The sequence below is a fragment of the Pseudochaenichthys georgianus genome, unplaced genomic scaffold, assembly GCF_902827115.2.
Source record: "Pseudochaenichthys georgianus unplaced genomic scaffold, fPseGeo1.2 scaffold_855_arrow_ctg1, whole genome shotgun sequence".
NCBI lineage: Eukaryota > Metazoa > Chordata > Actinopteri > Perciformes > Channichthyidae > Pseudochaenichthys > Pseudochaenichthys georgianus.
Window position 1 is genome coordinate 32,501 of NW_027263397.1, and position 16,072 is coordinate 48,572.

The window sequence follows — 16,072 nt, forward strand, 5'->3', positions numbered from 1 at the left end:
GTGTGTGTGTGTGTGTGTGTGTGTGTTTTAGGAGTGTAAGGCCTTGAAAGCAAGGACTTGTTCCGTCCTCCCTTCTTCAAACTTCAAACTAAGAGGTTAAAAAGTATATTATGATTTAAAAAAACCTTGGAAACATGAATTATCTTAGCCTGATGGCAGCTTTCACTTTATTTTAACAATGTGTGTGTGTGTGTGTGTGTGTGTGTGTGTGTGTGTGTGTGTGTGTGTGTGTGTGTGTGTGTGTGTGTGGGTGTGTGTGTGTGTGTGTTTTCTTACGGCCATGACCACTGTGATAGCAGTGAAGGAGTCCAGTGCCGGAGAGGCCAGAATATCAGAGTACAGCAACACCAGCTGTCTGTGGACACACACACACACACACACACACACACACACACGGTTTAATCAAGGGCACATCAACAGGAATGCTGCGGTTCAGTGAGACAGTAACCTGACTTCAATAACTAACATTATTCCAGATTACTGTGAGCACAGTCCTGTTTAAATTCCCGTTAGACATCAGAGACTCTGTAAATGCTCAGTAAAAACATGTAACTAGAATGTGAATAAATAACATTGTGATACAACTTTTTTAGATGATTGATAAGTCCACTAAATGCTCCCGAAAAGTATCTGGTCAAAGTCGTGCGGAAAAGAAACGTATTCAGATATTCTGTATCCATTTTTTTTATTAATTATTATTATTAATAACTGTAATAAGGTTAAGAGTCCAATTGGCTGCGCTTCAACACATTGAACGTGAGGGGGCGGGACCTCTCTAAGCTGGTTGACCAATCACGAGCCGGCCAGATAACTAATCAGAGCAGCTCTGGTTTCAGACAGAGGGTGAAAAGAGGCGCTGCAGCACAGGCAGTGAGAGAACAATAAAGAGCTTGTTGAGCATTAAAGCAGGAGACATGTCAGAGGGGAGTAGGGGTGCAACAACTAATCGACTTAATCGATTAAAATCGATGACCAAATTAGTTGCTAATTAACTAATTCAGTCGTCGATTCGTTGGTGACGTCATCACGTGTGTTTTACGCGCCGTTAATCTCCAACGTTATCGGACTTTTTATCGGTAGGCCTACTGGAGACATTTAAAAAATATACGTCATATGTATTATCGCTTCATAAACATTATATCGCAGTCTTAGTGTCGCCAACTCGTTTCTAAAATGCAAAAAGACAAAAAAATGCGTCGATGGTGTATTTTCGATCTTTCCAATCGAGGCGAGATCTCTCCCCCGTCTGTGTGCGAGGGGGCGGGGCCGTTCACACACAGGCTGCTGCATGCAGCAACACACGGCGGGGATGGCGGAGAGAAGCGCTCCAAGGTGTGGTTACATGTTACCCGTCTTGAGGTGGACGATGCTCGTTGCCAAGAGTGCAATAAGAGTTTAGCATGTCAGGGCGGTAACACGAGCAGTTTGTCTAAACATTTAGCAAAAGTGCTCCAGATCCAGACGGAGGAATGCTCCGGGTTCCACGGTCTTTCTAGCAGCTCTGTAGCCCCGTCCACGAGTGACGTCTCCACGTCAGGTGTTCTGTATGCTAGCAGCAACACACGCAGTTAACAAAATGATACAAACATGGGTTAATGATTAGAGGTAACTGAGTTATTATTTTGTTAAAGTTTCAGCTGTTCTGTCATCTCATTATTTAATACCATTTGTTAAAACATTGTTGTTTCTTTTGATGTGAAATATTATTCATTTAATTTAAATAAAAAGCAATGTTAGTTTTGTTCACAATTTGTTAAGTTAATTTAATTATATATATTTTGAATCAAGTATTCATCTTTATTGTCTTCATTGCTAGTTTCCACATGCCTAAAACAACCTCAAGCTACATCTAAAAGCTGATGGCTAAATAAGCGTTTGAGAAATTGTGCAAGGCGTACAGTAATAGTCCGAATAGTCGATTAATCGTTTCATTAGTCGATAGATTAATCGATTATCAAATGAGTCGTTTGTTGCAGCCCCAGAGGGGAGACACTATGTGAAACCTTTCAGCAGAAGTACCGGCATGTCTTGATCTGGGAGCTCCGGGGTTCCTCGCTCCCCCGCAGAGACAGAGAGACGCAGCACAGCTTCTTCAGGTCTGGAAGTCCCAGGAAGAAGATGGACTTCTGCAGGCCGCTCATCCTCACCTGGAACACGCAGCTTAATCCTGTTTACCATCAGTTTTAATATCATTATTCTAAATCAGGGATGTCCTATTGGTTTGCCAATGTGCCAAATGTCTTATATTAAAAACTCCTCTCATTTAACTTCTTATGTTTATTTCCAAAGCAGTTTTCTCAAATATAAACAAGGCATTTTGGATCCTGATTCTCTGCTGGAAACGAGACTCATAAAGGAATTAAATCCAGACCACAAACAGCGCTTTTATCAAAAACAAGAACAAGAAATATTATAAAAAAACATTACAAATAAATTCAATTGAAATTAAACTATATCAAATAAAGGTGATTAAACAGTTGACCTTAACATTAAATAAACATATATCATTACATTAAATATCCTTATAACCCTAAGTAATGTATAGATACATAAATTCCATTTAAATTAAATTATATTTAATAATAATAATAAAGATGATAAAATAAGAATATATCAGTTAATAAATAATAACAAGGATAATAAATTAATGTACTAAAAAACATTATAACAATAAACAGTAAATAAAATATCCTATTTTTAATAATCACTAAATCCTGAAGTTGTTAATAAAATATTCGATTTAAATTAAACTTAATAATAATTAGGAAGATACATTAATTTACTAAAATAAATAAAAAATATGTTAAGCCCTGGGGAATTATAAAAGATCTTCAAAAGAGAATAAAATAATAGTTTGTTATTATTTAAATGTGTTTCACTCACCTCTGTGTCTCTGACCCGGTTAGCAGCTCGCAGTTAGCTAAAAAAACGAGTTAAAAAACGGCTAAAACGAGTCCGGGTTTCTGAGTTTTTACTGATATCTAAGTCACTAATCTCATATCTGAATCGCACTATACAACGGCAGTTAATATATTCTGAGATAAATCTAGTTCTCAATTCTTAATCAATTATTAAAGACAACTGATCATTAATGAAACTAGCTAAACAGTTGGTGCTAAAGCTAGGGCAACATAGGAGAAAGACGGAGTCTCACTCTGCTTTAATTTGCATATACGAAAACTATTTCTTATAATTAAATGGTACATTTATCATTTTTAGTGACAAAAATTGCTTTTTTAAGGTAGATATTTGTTTGGGACTTTAGATTAATAATTCTCATGCCAAGAAAATGTCTTTAAATGTTTTTTTCTTACGTTTTAAAGTGTAATAATGTACATTTTATAATAAAAGAGTCATTTCACAGAAGCTTTATGATTTTGTTTGTATTTTGTGTTATTGTTTCTTTAATTAATATTGTTAACTGTCATTGTGGTCACTTTGGAAAGCCTAATTTGATGTAGGAAATAGATTTAGTTAACTTTAAGTTGAATTAACTTTCAATAGTGAGTGTTGTTTTTTAACTGAGGAGTACATGGGCGTGTCTTAAGAGACAATCTTTGATATTAAATAAGTACGTTTTCCCGCCAGACAGCTGCAGTTGGAACAACCCACTTTTTACTCAGAATATTATGAATTATGTCACTATTTTACACGTTTAACAACTGAACTTGAAAGACACTGAGTAGGTCATAACACTCTCATTGCGTGCGATAACGCTTCCTTTCGCGTGACAAGCTCTTTCCTTGAAAGTGTTTGAATGGATTGAACTTTAGCCTCGTCCTCGCCCGGTGCCGTGATGATTGACAGCGTGAGGACCAATCAGAGAGTCCCGTTTAAAGGTAAATAGGAGACTAACCAATAGTAGCGGTGGAATGAGAATGGGGGCGGGGTTAGTCACGGTGCCAGGATATCTGGGGCTCAGTGAAGCGAACAGAAACAAATCAGCTGTGAGGGAAATGTTCCTTTCAAAATAAAATCCAAAGGGCAAAAACAAATATATAAAAAAATACTGCAATTGGGAAGTCTATAAATATGCACATTAAGCTTTCTTATTGATGGTAGAATTGTATTAGAGCAAATAAAACACCATATGCTTTCTTTGCATCTGACATGTGTTGCTGAAACACATAAGATAATGGAAAATAAATCAAATCAACCCAAAATAAAGTAAATAGCGATATTAGTGTACAAGAAAGGTAAGAGTCCTTTGTATTTCCTAAGGAGACTCAGATCTGTCTGCAGAACCATGCTGCGGATGTTCTATGGTGGTCTGGAGTCAGTGTACGCGGGAGTGTGCTGGGCAGCAGGCTGAAGGCAACTGACGCCAATAGACTCAATGAGCTCATCAGGAGAGCTGGTTCGGGTCTGAAGAGCTCGAGCCTCTGCTGGAGGTGTCAGAGAGGAGGGTGCCGAGCAAACTGCTCAGCATCCTGGACAACAACAACTCTCACCCGTGCGTGGAGGCAGTACTGCGAGCAGAGGGGCGCCGCACAACGCCATCACACGCTTTAACTCCTCCTCCTCCTGTAGTACAAGTATTAGTAGTAGTAGTAGTAGTTGTTGTTGTAGTTGAGTAGTAGTAGTTGTAGTTGAGTAGTAGTAGTAGTTGTTGTAGTTGAGTAGTAGTAGTAGTTGTTGTAGTTGAGTAGTAGTAGTACGTCGTCGTCGTCGTCGTTGTTGTTGTCGTTGCGTCGTAGTCGTTGTTGTCGTTGCGTCGTCGTCGTCGTCGTTGTTGTCAGTTGCGTCGTCGTTGTTGTCGTTGCGTCGTCGTCGTCGTCGTTGTTGTCGTTGCGTCGTCGTCGTCGTCGTCGTCGTCGCGTCGTCGTCGTCGTCGTCGTTGTTGTTGTTGTCGTTGCGTCGTCGTCGTCGTCGTCGTCGTTGTTGTCGTTGCGTCGTCGTCGTCGTCGTCGTTGTTGTCGTTGCGTCGTCGTTGTTGTCGTTGCGTCGTCGTCGTCGTCGTCGTTGTTGTCGTTGCGTCGTCGTCGTCGTCGTTGTTGTCGTTGCGTCGTCGTCGTCGTTGTTGTCGTTGCGTCTCGTCGTCGTCGTCGTTGTTGTCGTTGCGTCGTCGTCGTCGTTTGTTGTCGTTGCGTCGTCGTCGTCGTCGTCGTCGTCGTCGTCGTTGTTTGTCGTTGCGTCGTCGTCGTCGTTTGTCGTCGTTCGTCTCGCGTCGTCGTCGTCGCTTGTCGTTGAGTCGTCGCGTCGCCGTCGTCGTCGTTGTTTGTCGTTGCGTCGTCGTCGTCGTTTGTTGTCGTTGCGTCGTCGTCGTCGTCGTCGTTGTTGTTGTCGTTGCGTCGTCGTGTTGTCGTTGAGTAGTTAAGCAGTCGTAGTCGTCGTTGTTGTCGTTGAGTAGTATAGTCGCGTAGTCGTAGTAGTCGTTGTTGTTGTTGTTGCGTCGTCGTAGTCGTCGTCGTCGTCGTTGTTGTCGTTGCGTCGTCGTCGTCGTTTTGTTTGTTGTAGTTGCGTCGTCGTTGTTGTCGTTGCGTCTTTCGTCGTCGTCTTGTTGTCGTTGCGTCGTCGTCGTTGTTTGTCGTTGCGTCGTCGTCGTCGTTGTTGTCGTTGCGTCGTCGTCGTCGTTGTTGTCGTTGCGTCGTCGTTTGTTGTCGTTGCGTCGTCGTCGTCGTTGTTGTCGTTGGGTCGTCGTCGTCGTCGTTGTTGTCGTTGCGTCGTCGTCGTCGTTGTTGTCGTTGCGTCGTCGTCGTCGTCGTCGTCGTCTCGTCGTTGTTTGTCGTTGCGTCGTCGTCGTCGTTGTTGTCGTTGCGTCGTCGTCGTCGTCGTCGTCGTCGTCGTCGTTTGTTGTCGTTGCGTCGTCGTCGTCGTTGTTGTCGTTGCGTCGTCGTCGTCGTTGTTGTTGTCGTTGCGTCGTCGCCGTCTCGTCGTCGTCGTTTCGTTGCGTCGTCCCGTCTCGTCGTCGTCGTTGTTGTCGTTGCGTCGTCGTCTCGTTTGTTGTCGTTGCGTCGTCGTCGTCGTCGTTGTTGTTTTCGTTGCGTCGTCGTCGTTGTCGTTGCGTAGTAGCAGTAGTCGTAGTTTGTTGTCGTTGAGTCGTAGTAGTAGTCGTTGTCGAGTCGTCGTTTTGTTGTTGTAGTTGCGTCGTAGTTCGTCGTCGTCGTTGTTGTCGTTGAGTAGTCGTAGTCGTCGTTGTTGTTGTTGTCGTTGCGTCGTCGTTGGTTGTCGTTCGCGTCGTCTCGTCGTCGTCGTCGTCGTTGTTGTCGTTGCGTCGTCGTCGTCGTCGTTGTTGTCGTTGCGTCGTCGTTGTTGTCGTTGCGTCTCGTCGTCGTCTTTTTGTGTCGTTGCGTCGTCGTCGTCGTCGTCGTTGTTGTCGTTGCGTCGTCGTCGTCGTCGTTTTTGTCGTTGCGTCGTCGTGTCGTCGTCGTAGTCGTTGTTGTCGTTGCGTAGTCGTTGTCGTTGTTGTCGTTGCGTCGCCGTCGTCGCCGTCGTCGTAGTAGTCGTAGTGTCGTAGTAGTCGAGTTGAGTCGTCGTAGCAGTCGTCGTAGTTGTTGTCGTTGCGTCGTAGTCAGTCGTAGTCGTCGTTGCGTCTGTCGTCGTCGTCGTTTTGTTGTCGTTGCGTTCTCGTCGTCGCCGTCGTCGTCGTTGTTGTCGTTGCGTCGTCGTCGTCGTCGTCGTTGTTGTCTTGCGTCGTCTCGTCGTCGTAGCGTCGTCGTCGTTGCGTCGTTCGTCGCGTAGTCGTCGTCGTAGTCGTCGTAGTTTTGTCGTTGCGTCGTATCGTCGTCGTCGTCGTTGTTGTCGTTGATCGTCCGTCGTCGTCGTCGTTGCGTCGTAGTCGTCGTCGCGTCGTCTTGCGTCGTCGTCGTCGTTCTTGTCGTTGCGTCGTCGTCGTCGTCGTCGTTGTTGTCGTTGCGTCGTCGTCGTCGTCGTCGTTGTTGTCGTTGATTCGTCGTGTAGTTGTCGTAGTAGTAGTTGTTGTAGTTGAGTAGTAGTAGTTGTTGTAGTTGAGTAGTAGTTGTTGTAGTTGAGTAGTAGTAGCAGTAGTAGTAGCAGCAGCAGTAGCAGTAGTAGTAGTAGTTGTTGTAGTTGAGTAGTAGTAGTAGTAGTTGTTGTAGTTGAGTAGTAGTAGTAGTAGTAGTTGTTGTAGTTGAGTAGTAGTTGTTGTAGTTGAGTAGTAGTAGTAGTAGTTGTTGTAGTTGAGTAGTAGTAGTGTTGTAGTTGAGTAGTAGTAGTAGTTGTTGTAGTTGAGTAGTAGTAGTAGTAGTTGTAGTTGTTGTAGTTGAGTAGTAGTAGTTGTAGTTGTGTAGTAGTAGTAGTAGTAGTAGTAGTAGTAGTAGTAGTAGTTGTTGTAGTTGTAGTTGTTGTAGTTGAGTAGTAGTAGTAGTAGTAGTAGTAGTAGTTGTTGTAGTTGAGTAGTAGTAGTTGAGTAGTAGTAGTAGTTGTAGTTGTTGTAGTTGAGTAGTAGTAGTAGTAGTATATATATATATATCAACCAATCAGTGTTTATTTATAGCCCAATATCACAAATGTTACATTTGTCTCAGTGGACTTCACAGTTTTTACAGAATATCAGTATGACAATACGACACCCTCTGTCCTCAGACCCTCCGTCCTTAGACCCTCTGTCCTCAGACCCTCTGTCCTCAGACCCTCTGTCCTCAGACCCTCACATCGTACAAGGAAACACTTCCAGAGAAACCCCACAGTTTAAAGGAACATGGAGAAACCTCAGGGAGAGCAGCAGAGGAGGGATCCCTCTCCCAGGATGGACAGACGTGCAATAGATGCCGTGTGTAAATTGAAAAGATAATACATTTGCAACATAGGTAGTCCAGATGTTTGAAATGCATGTGTGTATAATAGGAAGATGAATCCACGAGGATATCCATCCAGGACCGATGATCCAGGACCACAGCCACGACTCAAGAAGTAGCACTCGTACCTTTGAGGCCAGCTCTCTATTAATTAAAATATAACACCATGTGCAATATTAGGTTAATGTCATAATCTCATAACATCTGCAGTTTTAATATTTAATATTAACCTAATTTTATTTAGTATGATGAGAAATTAGCAATTAGTATTAGTTGTTTTTAGTATTTGATATTTAGTATTTTACTTGAATGTGCAATATGACCTGTCACCAAGGACTTGCCACGGTCACGGGCCGCTACCTGAGGCACTGTAATACATTACTTTAAACTGTGTTGTATATTGAGCTATTGTATGTTGCATACTTTTATTAAGATGTATCTGTATTATCTTTATTGTAATTTTGCAGCAACCTGGCAAAAAGAATTTCCTTCGGGATTAATACAGTTCTATCTAATCTAATCTAATAAAGTACTTTTTATTTTATCTTTAGCAGATTTTGTAAACACGACTTTTATTTTGAAACTCTCCGCCGGATTAGCGGTGTGTTATTGCGGTGACTCTGAACGCACCACGGCTGGAAGGAGATGTCCTCCTGTTGATAGAAAGTGGGTTAAATGTGGTGTTTGTGCAGAGTCACGCTGCCTTCAGACGGCAAGGATCCGAAGTGACTCGGAAGACCTCTCAGAGGAGCATGGAGGACACGGAGTGTGTGAAGTACTTCAGACTCTCGCAGATAGAGGAGCAGAACTCCTTCCGATCCACCTGGGTCATCATCAACAACAGCGTGTACGATGTCACCAAATTCCTGGAGGAGGTGAGAGTCCTGGAGAGTCGAAGTGTGTCTGTATTGATCAGCTGGGAGTCCTGCAGGAAACAGGAGACATTTCACTGACTTCAAAGTGTGTTTCTCAGTAGGATATAACTTATAGTGTTACACACACAATGCATAATCCTTTACATTTGGATATAAGGAAACAGGAGACATTTCACTGACTTCAAAGTGTGTTTCTAAGGTGGATATAACTTATAGTGTTACACACACAATGCATGTTTAAGAGCTAAGAAATAACTACCATTCCTTTACACTTGGATATAAGGAAACAGGAGACATTTAACTGACTTTAAAGTGTGTTTAAAGGTGGAAATAACTCAACATGCATGCATGGGTTAAGAGCTAAGAAATAAAATAAATCGTAAATATATTTATATAGATTTGATTATTTATTTTATCCATGTTTGCAGTTGATTGTAAGGAAATGGTCAGCGCCCCTAGTGGACAGAGTTGGTAACGAGCTGTTTCTGTTTTTTATTATTTTATTTATTGAATGTATTTTAGTGTGTGACTGTTTCTCAGCATATATACATTTTAATATTAAATGAGGAGGAAGACTCCTGGGGAACCCCTTGTATAGAAAATAATGTATAGACTTTAAATCCCGATCAACATCCCACATCTGACTATGATGTAAATTGTTAGTCAAACATCTGACTTGCATAATTACATATCCATCAGTCATAGCATATTCAACAAAGCTCAATTGCAACCAATTAAAAAATATATAAATTAAAGTAAAAAATCATTTATTTTAGAGTTATTTCACATTGACAAATAACTTCATTATATGCAATAAATAATCCCTTAAATATGTTTGATTATTTGAGCAGTTTATGGTTAAATAGTACCCGCGCCCTCTAGTGGAGAGAGTGGGTAATTCTCTGCACTTGTTTGTATTATTGAATACGTTCCAGTATCAGCCGGCTGGAACCGGACATGTATGGACTGAAGACTAATCTATTAATGCAATACTAACAAGAATCTCTTGGAGCGTACAGAGGAGGCGTGTGGCGCAGTGGGGTGGTGCGTTGGGGCTCTTCACCCCAAAGTGCTCCTGTGGGGATCGCCCTCGGTGCTGAGTATGTTTGGATCAAAGCGTCCAGTGACACGTGAAGTGAAGTCGCATCCTTCCCTCTGAAGAGCTTCTTCTCTGAACCCCATACCGGGACTCATCACTTTACTACATCAAACCACGATCTGAGACACACGCCTGATTCGCTTCCTGGTTCTTATCTTCGAGGTCGTGTCAGCTTCGAGGATTACAGCTTTATGACGCTTTGGACCTTTGACCTTTGACCTTTGACCGAGCGCCTCGATAAGAGTCTCAAAGATTCTGCATTAGAGTCACAACGTGGACACGTCTCTATTATGCAGCACAGACCCTCTGTCCTCAGACCCTCTGTCCTCAGAGCCTCTGTCCTCAGACCCTCTGTCCTCAGACCCTCTGTCCTCAGACCCTCTGTCCTCAGACCCTCTGTCCTCAGACCCTCTGTCCTCAGACCCTCTGTCCTCAGAGCCTCTGTCCTCAGATCCTCTGTCCTCAGACCCTCTGTCCTCAGACCCTCTGTCCTCAGAGCCTCTGTCCTCAGACCCTCTGTCCTCAGACCCTCTGTCCTCAGACCCTCTATCCTCAGACCCTCTGTCCTCAGACCCTCTGTCCTCAGAGCCTCTGTCCTCAGACCCTCTGTCCTCAGACCCTCTGTCCTCAGACCCTCTGTCCTCAGACCCTCTGTCCTCAGACCCTCTGTCCTCAGACCCTCTGTCCTCAGACCCTCTGTCCTCAGACCCTCTGTCCTCAGAGCCTCTGTCCTCAGAGCCTCTGTCCTCAGACCCTCTGTCCTCAGACCCTCTGTCCTCAGACCCTCTGTCCTCAGACCCTCTATCCTCAGAGCCTCTGTCCTCAGACCCTCTGTCCTCAGAGTCTCTGTCCTCAGACCCTCTGTCCTCAGATCCTCTGTCCTCAGATCCTCTGTCCTCAGATCCTCTGTCCTCAGACCCTCTGTCCTCAGACCCTCTGTCCTCAGAGCCTCTGTCCTCAGACCCTCTGTCCTCAGATCCTCTGTCCTCAGACCCTCTGTCCTCAGACCCTCTATCCTCAGAGCCTCTGTCCTCAGACCCTCTGTCCTCAGAGTCTCTGTCCTCAGACCCTCTGTCCTCAGATCCTCTGTCCTCAGATCCTCTGTCCTCAGACCCTCTGTCCTCAGACCCTCTGTCCTCAGACCCTCTGTCCTCAGACCCTCTGTCCTCAGACCCTCTGTCCTCAGATCCTCTGTCCTCAGACCCTCTGTCCTCAGACCCTCTGTCCTCAGAGCCTCTGTCCTCAGACCCTCTGTCCTCAGATCCTCTGTCCTCAGACCCTCTGTCCTCAGAGCCTCTGTCCTCAGACCCTCTGTCCTCAGATCCTCTGTCCTCAGAGCCTCTGTCCTCAGACCCTCTATAATTAGACCCTCTATCCTCAGACCCTCTGTCCTCAGACCCTCTGTCCTCAGACCCTCTGTCCTCAGACCCTCTGTCCTCAGACCCTCTGTCCTCAGATCCTCTGTCCTCAGACCCTCTGTCCTCAGACCCTCTGTCCTCAGACCCTCTGTCCTCAGACCCTCTGTCCTCAGACTCTCTGTCCTCAGACCCTCTGTCCTCAGACCCTCTGTCCTTAGACCCTCTGTCCTCAGACCCTCTGTCCTCAGACCCTCTGTCCTCAGACTCTCTGTCCTCAGACCCTCTGTCCTCAGACCCTCTGTCCTTAGACCCTCTGTCCTCAGACCCTCTGTCCTCAGACCCTCTGTCCTTAGACCCTCTATAATTAGACCCTCTATCCTCAGACCCTCTGTCCTCAGACCCTCTGTCCTCAGACCCTCTGTCCTTAGACCCTCTATAATTAGACCCCTGTCCTCAGACCCTCTGTCCTCAGGACCCTCTGTCCTTAGACCCTCTATAATTAGACCCTCTGTCCTCAGACCCTCTGTCCTCAGACCCTCTGTCCTCAGACCCTCTGTCCTTAGACCCACTATCCTCAGACCCTCTGTCCCTTAGACCCTCTTAATTAGACCCTCTGTCCTCAGACCCTCTGTCCTAGACCCTCTATAATTAGACCCTCTGTCCTTAGACCCTCTGTCCTCAGACCCTCTGTCCTCAGACCCTCTGTCCTTAGACCCTCTGTCCTCAGACCCTCTGTCCTTAGACCCTCTGTCCTCAGACCCTCTGTCCTCACGACCCTCTGTCCTCAGACCCTCTATAATTAGACCCTCTATCCTCAGACCCTCTGTCCTCAGACCCTCTGTCCTTAGACCACTATTCCTCAGACCCTCTGTCCTCAGACCCTCTGTCCTTCAGACCCTCTGTCCTCAGACCCTCTGTCCTTAGACCCTCTATAATTAGACCCTCTGTCCTCAGACCCTCTGTCCTCAGACCCTCTGTCCTCAGACCCTCTGTCCTCAGACCCTCTGTCCTCAGACCCCTCTGTCCTTCAGACCCTCTGTCCTTAGACCCTCTGTCCTCAGACCCTCTGTCCTCAGACCCTCTGTCCTCAGACCCTCTATAATTAGACCCTCTATCCTCAGACCCTCTGTCCTCAGACCCTCTGTCCTCAGACCCTCTGTCCTCAGACCCTCTGTCCTCAGACCCTCGGTCCTCAGACCCTCTATAATTAGACCCTCTATCCTCAGACCCTCTGTTCCTCAGACCCTCTGTCCTCAGACCCTCTGTCCTTAGACCCTCTATAATTAGACCCTCTATCCTCAGACCCTCTGTCCTCAGACACCTCTGTCCTCAGACCCTCTGTCCTCAGACCCTCTGTCCTCAGACCCTCTGTCCTCAGACCCTCTGTCCTTAGACCCTCTATAATTAGACCCTCTATCCTCAGACCCTCTGTCCTCAGACCCTCTGTCCTCAGACCCTCTGTCCATCAGACACTCTGTCCTCAGACCCTCTGTCCTTAGACCCTCTATAATTAGACCCTCTGTCCTCAGGACCCTCTGTCCTCAGACCCTCTATCCTCAGAACCCTCTGTCCTCAGACCCTCTGTCCTCAGACCCTCTGTCCTCAGACCCTCTGTCCTCAGACCCTCTGTCCTTAGACCCTCTATAATTAGACCCTCTGTCCTCAGACCCTCTGTCCTCAGACCCTCTATCCTCAGACCCTCTGTCCTCAGACCCTCTGTCCTCAGACTCTCTGTCCTTAGACCCTCTGTCCTCAGACCCTCTGTCCTTAGACCCTCTGTCCTCAGACCCTCTGTCCTCAGACCCCTCTGTCCTCAGACCCTCTATAATTAGACCCTCTATCCTCAAGACCCTCTGTCCTCAGACCCTCTGTCCTCAGACCCTCTGGTCCTTAGACCCTCTATAATAGACCCTCTATCCTCAGACCCTCTGTCCTCAGACCCTCTGTCCTTAGACCCTCTATAATTAGACCCTCTGTCCTCAGACCCTCTGTCCTCCAGACCCTCTATCCTCAGACCCTCTGTCCTTAGACCCTCTATCATCAGACCTCTGTCCTTAGACCCTCTGTCCCTCAGACCCTCTGTCCTTAGACCCTCTATAATTAGACCCTCTGTCCTCCAGACCCTCTGTCCTCAGACCCTCTGTCCTCAGACCCTCTGTCCTCAGACCCTCTGTCTCAGACCCTCACATCGCACAAGGAAACACTTCCAGAGAAACCCACAGTTTAAGGGAGCATGGAGAACCCTCAGGGAGACTCATGCCTAACGTGACTTTCATAATGACTTTAAAACACATTTACCAAACGAGAGGCGGCCATGTTTGTAGTCCAAACCCCAACATTCCTGATTATTCCTTTAATTTTTCCACGAGATGAACTGAAAATCACTTTTATTATTTGTATTAATGCATTTATGGTTTCTGCTCTATTTCTAAAAGCTAATTCATATTTTGTGTTTTTTGACTTCAATCCAACCGTTAAAACACAAAGTCACCAAACTGGGGGTATTTCGGTGGCCAACAAAACTACAAAGAAAACGATGCCTTGAGCAGAAAATCTCTTCTATTATTATGGGATGTATTTCCTGACTGATGTTGATAATTACCTTTAAACACCAATCCACCAAACTAGGGTGTGTTTCGGTGGCCATGTTTGTAGTTTTAACAAAAACTACAAAACACGTCTCTTTTGAAATGTATTTCCTTGATTCTGGATGTAACTGACAGAGGGTGCGTTTGTTCCCAGCACCCCGGGGGGAGGAGGTTCTCAGGAGCAGGCGGGAGGAGACGCCACGGAGAGTTTCGAAGACGTCGGACATTCGAGCGACGCACGAGAAATAGCTCAAAGCATGATGATCGGAGAACTGCATCCGGTGAGATAACCACCCCGATCGGTTAGGGTCACTTGTTGCCTGGGAAGAGGGGGGTGATAGTATTGTTGTTGTTGTTGTTGTTGTGTAACTGACGGTGTGTTGTTCTGCAGGACGACAGACACAAGATCGCAGCAAAAGAGGTCAAACTTTAACTTCCTCAAAGTCTCCTCGTCTTCAGATAAAAAATATGATTAACACACTTTTGTATTTTACGTGTTTCACAGGAATCCCATGTGACCACTTTGAAGGACGAGCCCAGGTACGCACACACAACACACACACACACACACACACACACACGCACACACACACTCACGCACACACACATTCACACAATATATATTTTTTTTATATATTTGTTTTATATTCATATATATATTTTTTATATATATTAATATATACAGTGGGGCAAAAAATTTTAGTCAGCCACCAACTGTGAGTCCAGGCTGGGTTGCTGGAGCGGGCGAATAAACGGGAGAAAGAACCGAATGAGACTCTCCTCGATTCTGCTGACGATGACAGTCTCTTAGAGTCTACTTGCTTATCGAAGACCTCCAGAAGCAAAGTCGCTAAAGACTCGCTGTAAATATGCATATATGTATACATGTTCTTGTATAATTGAAAATAAATATATTGTTGTAATTAAATACTGTTTCTTCTTTTCAAAATGCACCGAAACACCCAGATACAGTGGGGCAAACAAGTATTCAGTCAGCCACCAACTGTGCAAGTTCTCCCACTTCAGAAGATGAGGCCTGGAATGTTCCTCCTGGTTCACTTCAACTAGAGAGAGGGGGGGGGGAAAGAATCCAGGAAATCACTTTGAAGGATTTTAAAAGAATTTATCTGCAAATGATGGAGGAAAATAAATATTTGGTCAATAACAAAAGTTTATCTCAATACTTTGTTAAATGACAGAGTTCAAACGTGTTCTTTAAGTCTCCACGAGGTGTTCACTGTAGCTGGCACGTTGGCCCGTTCCTCCATGCAGACCTCCTCTAGAGCAGGGATGCTTTGGGGCTGTCGCTAGGCAACACGGACTTTCAACTCCCTCCAAAGACTCTCTATGGGGTTGAGATCTGGAGACTGGCTAGGCCACTCCAGGACCTTGAAATGCTTCTTACGAAGCCACTCCGTCGTTGCCCGGGCGGTGTGTTTGGGATCATTGTGATGCTGAAAGACCCAGCCACGTTTCATCTTCAATCAACCAATCAGTGTTTATTTATAGCCCAATATCACAAATGTTACATTTGTCTCAGTGGACTTCACAGTTTTTACAGAATATCAGTATGACAATACGACACCCTCTGTCCTCAGACCCTCCGTCCTTAGACCCTCTGTCCTCAGACCCTCTGTCCTCAGACCCTCTGTCCTCAGACCCTCACATCGTACAAGGAAACACTTCCAGAGAAACCCCACAGTTTAAAGGAACATGGAGAAACCTCAGGGAGAGCAGCAGAGGAGGATCCCTCTCCCAGGATGGACAACGTGCAATAGATGCCGTGTGTAATTGAAAAGATAATACATTTGCAACATAGGTAGTCCAGATGTTTGAAATGCATGTGTGTATAATAGGAAGATGAATCCACGAGGATATCCATCCAGGACCGATGATCCAGGACCACAGCCACGACTCAAGAAGTAGCACTCGTACCTTTGAGGCCAGCTCTCTATTAATTAAAATATAACACCATGTGCAATATTAGGTTAATGTCATAATCTCATAACATCTGCAGTTTTAATATTTAATATTAACCTAATTTTATTTAGTATGATGAGAAATTAGCAATTAGTATTAGTTGTTTTTAGTATTTGATATTTAGTATTTTACTTGAATGTGCAATATGACCTGTCACCAAGGACTTGCCACGGTCACGGGCCGCTACCTGAGGCACTGTAATACATTACTTTAAACTGTGTTGTATATTGAGCTATTGTATGTTGCATACTTTTATTAAGATGTATCTGTATTATCTTTATTGTAATTTTGCAGCAACCTGGCAAAAAGAATTTCCTTCGGGATTAATACAGTTCTATCTAATCTAATCTAATAAAGTACTTTTTATTTTATCTTTAGCAGATTTTGTAAACACGACTTTTATTTTGAAACTCTC

At 44.9% G+C, this 16,072-nt stretch overlaps 2 protein-coding genes and 1 pseudogene across 2 annotated transcripts in view; 1 reads left to right on the plus strand and 2 right to left on the minus strand.

Annotated features, from left to right (window-relative positions):
* cunh18orf63 (chromosome unknown C18orf63 homolog) overlaps window positions 1-3,093 on the minus strand; it is a gene marked incomplete at its 3' end in the record, with an annotated part of 35,071 nt that extends 31,978 nt beyond the window's left edge. The window contains exons 1-3 of the mRNA XM_034080061.1: window positions 2,884-3,093; window positions 2,020-2,147; window positions 277-355 (exon numbers count right to left, since the gene is read on the minus strand). Of these exons, the coding sequence (XP_033935952.1) occupies window positions 277-355; window positions 2,020-2,141 (201 nt within the window). The remainder of the gene's footprint in view (window positions 1-276; window positions 356-2,019; window positions 2,148-2,883) is intronic.
* Window positions 3,094-4,260: 1,167 nt separating this feature from the next.
* On the minus strand, window positions 4,261-8,136 carry LOC117444612 (uncharacterized protein DDB_G0286299-like). Its single transcript, XM_071202755.1, has 4 exons — window positions 8,118-8,136; window positions 4,659-6,793; window positions 4,452-4,524; window positions 4,261-4,385 (listed from the first exon to the last, which is right to left on the minus strand). Exons 1-4 carry the CDS (start codon window positions 8,134-8,136, stop codon window positions 4,261-4,263), a joined length of 2,352 nt encoding a protein of 783 aa, XP_071058856.1.
* A 239-nt stretch (window positions 8,137-8,375) lies between these two features.
* Window positions 8,376-14,988, plus strand: LOC117444613 (cytochrome b5-like; annotated as a pseudogene).
* The last annotated feature ends 1,084 nt before the right edge of the window (window positions 14,989-16,072 follow it).

Excerpts from the sequence above, each read along its gene's own strand:
- LOC117444612 (XM_071202755.1), bottom strand. Across the intron at positions 4,525-4,658 it reads ACAACGACGACGACGACGAC|GAGGAGGAGGAGTTAAAGCG; the intron begins GTACTACTACTA and ends CTTGTACTACAG. Across the intron at positions 4,386-4,451 it reads AGTACTGCCTCCACGCACGG|CAGAGGCTCGAGCTCTTCAG; the intron begins GTGAGAGTTGTT and ends TGACACCTCCAG.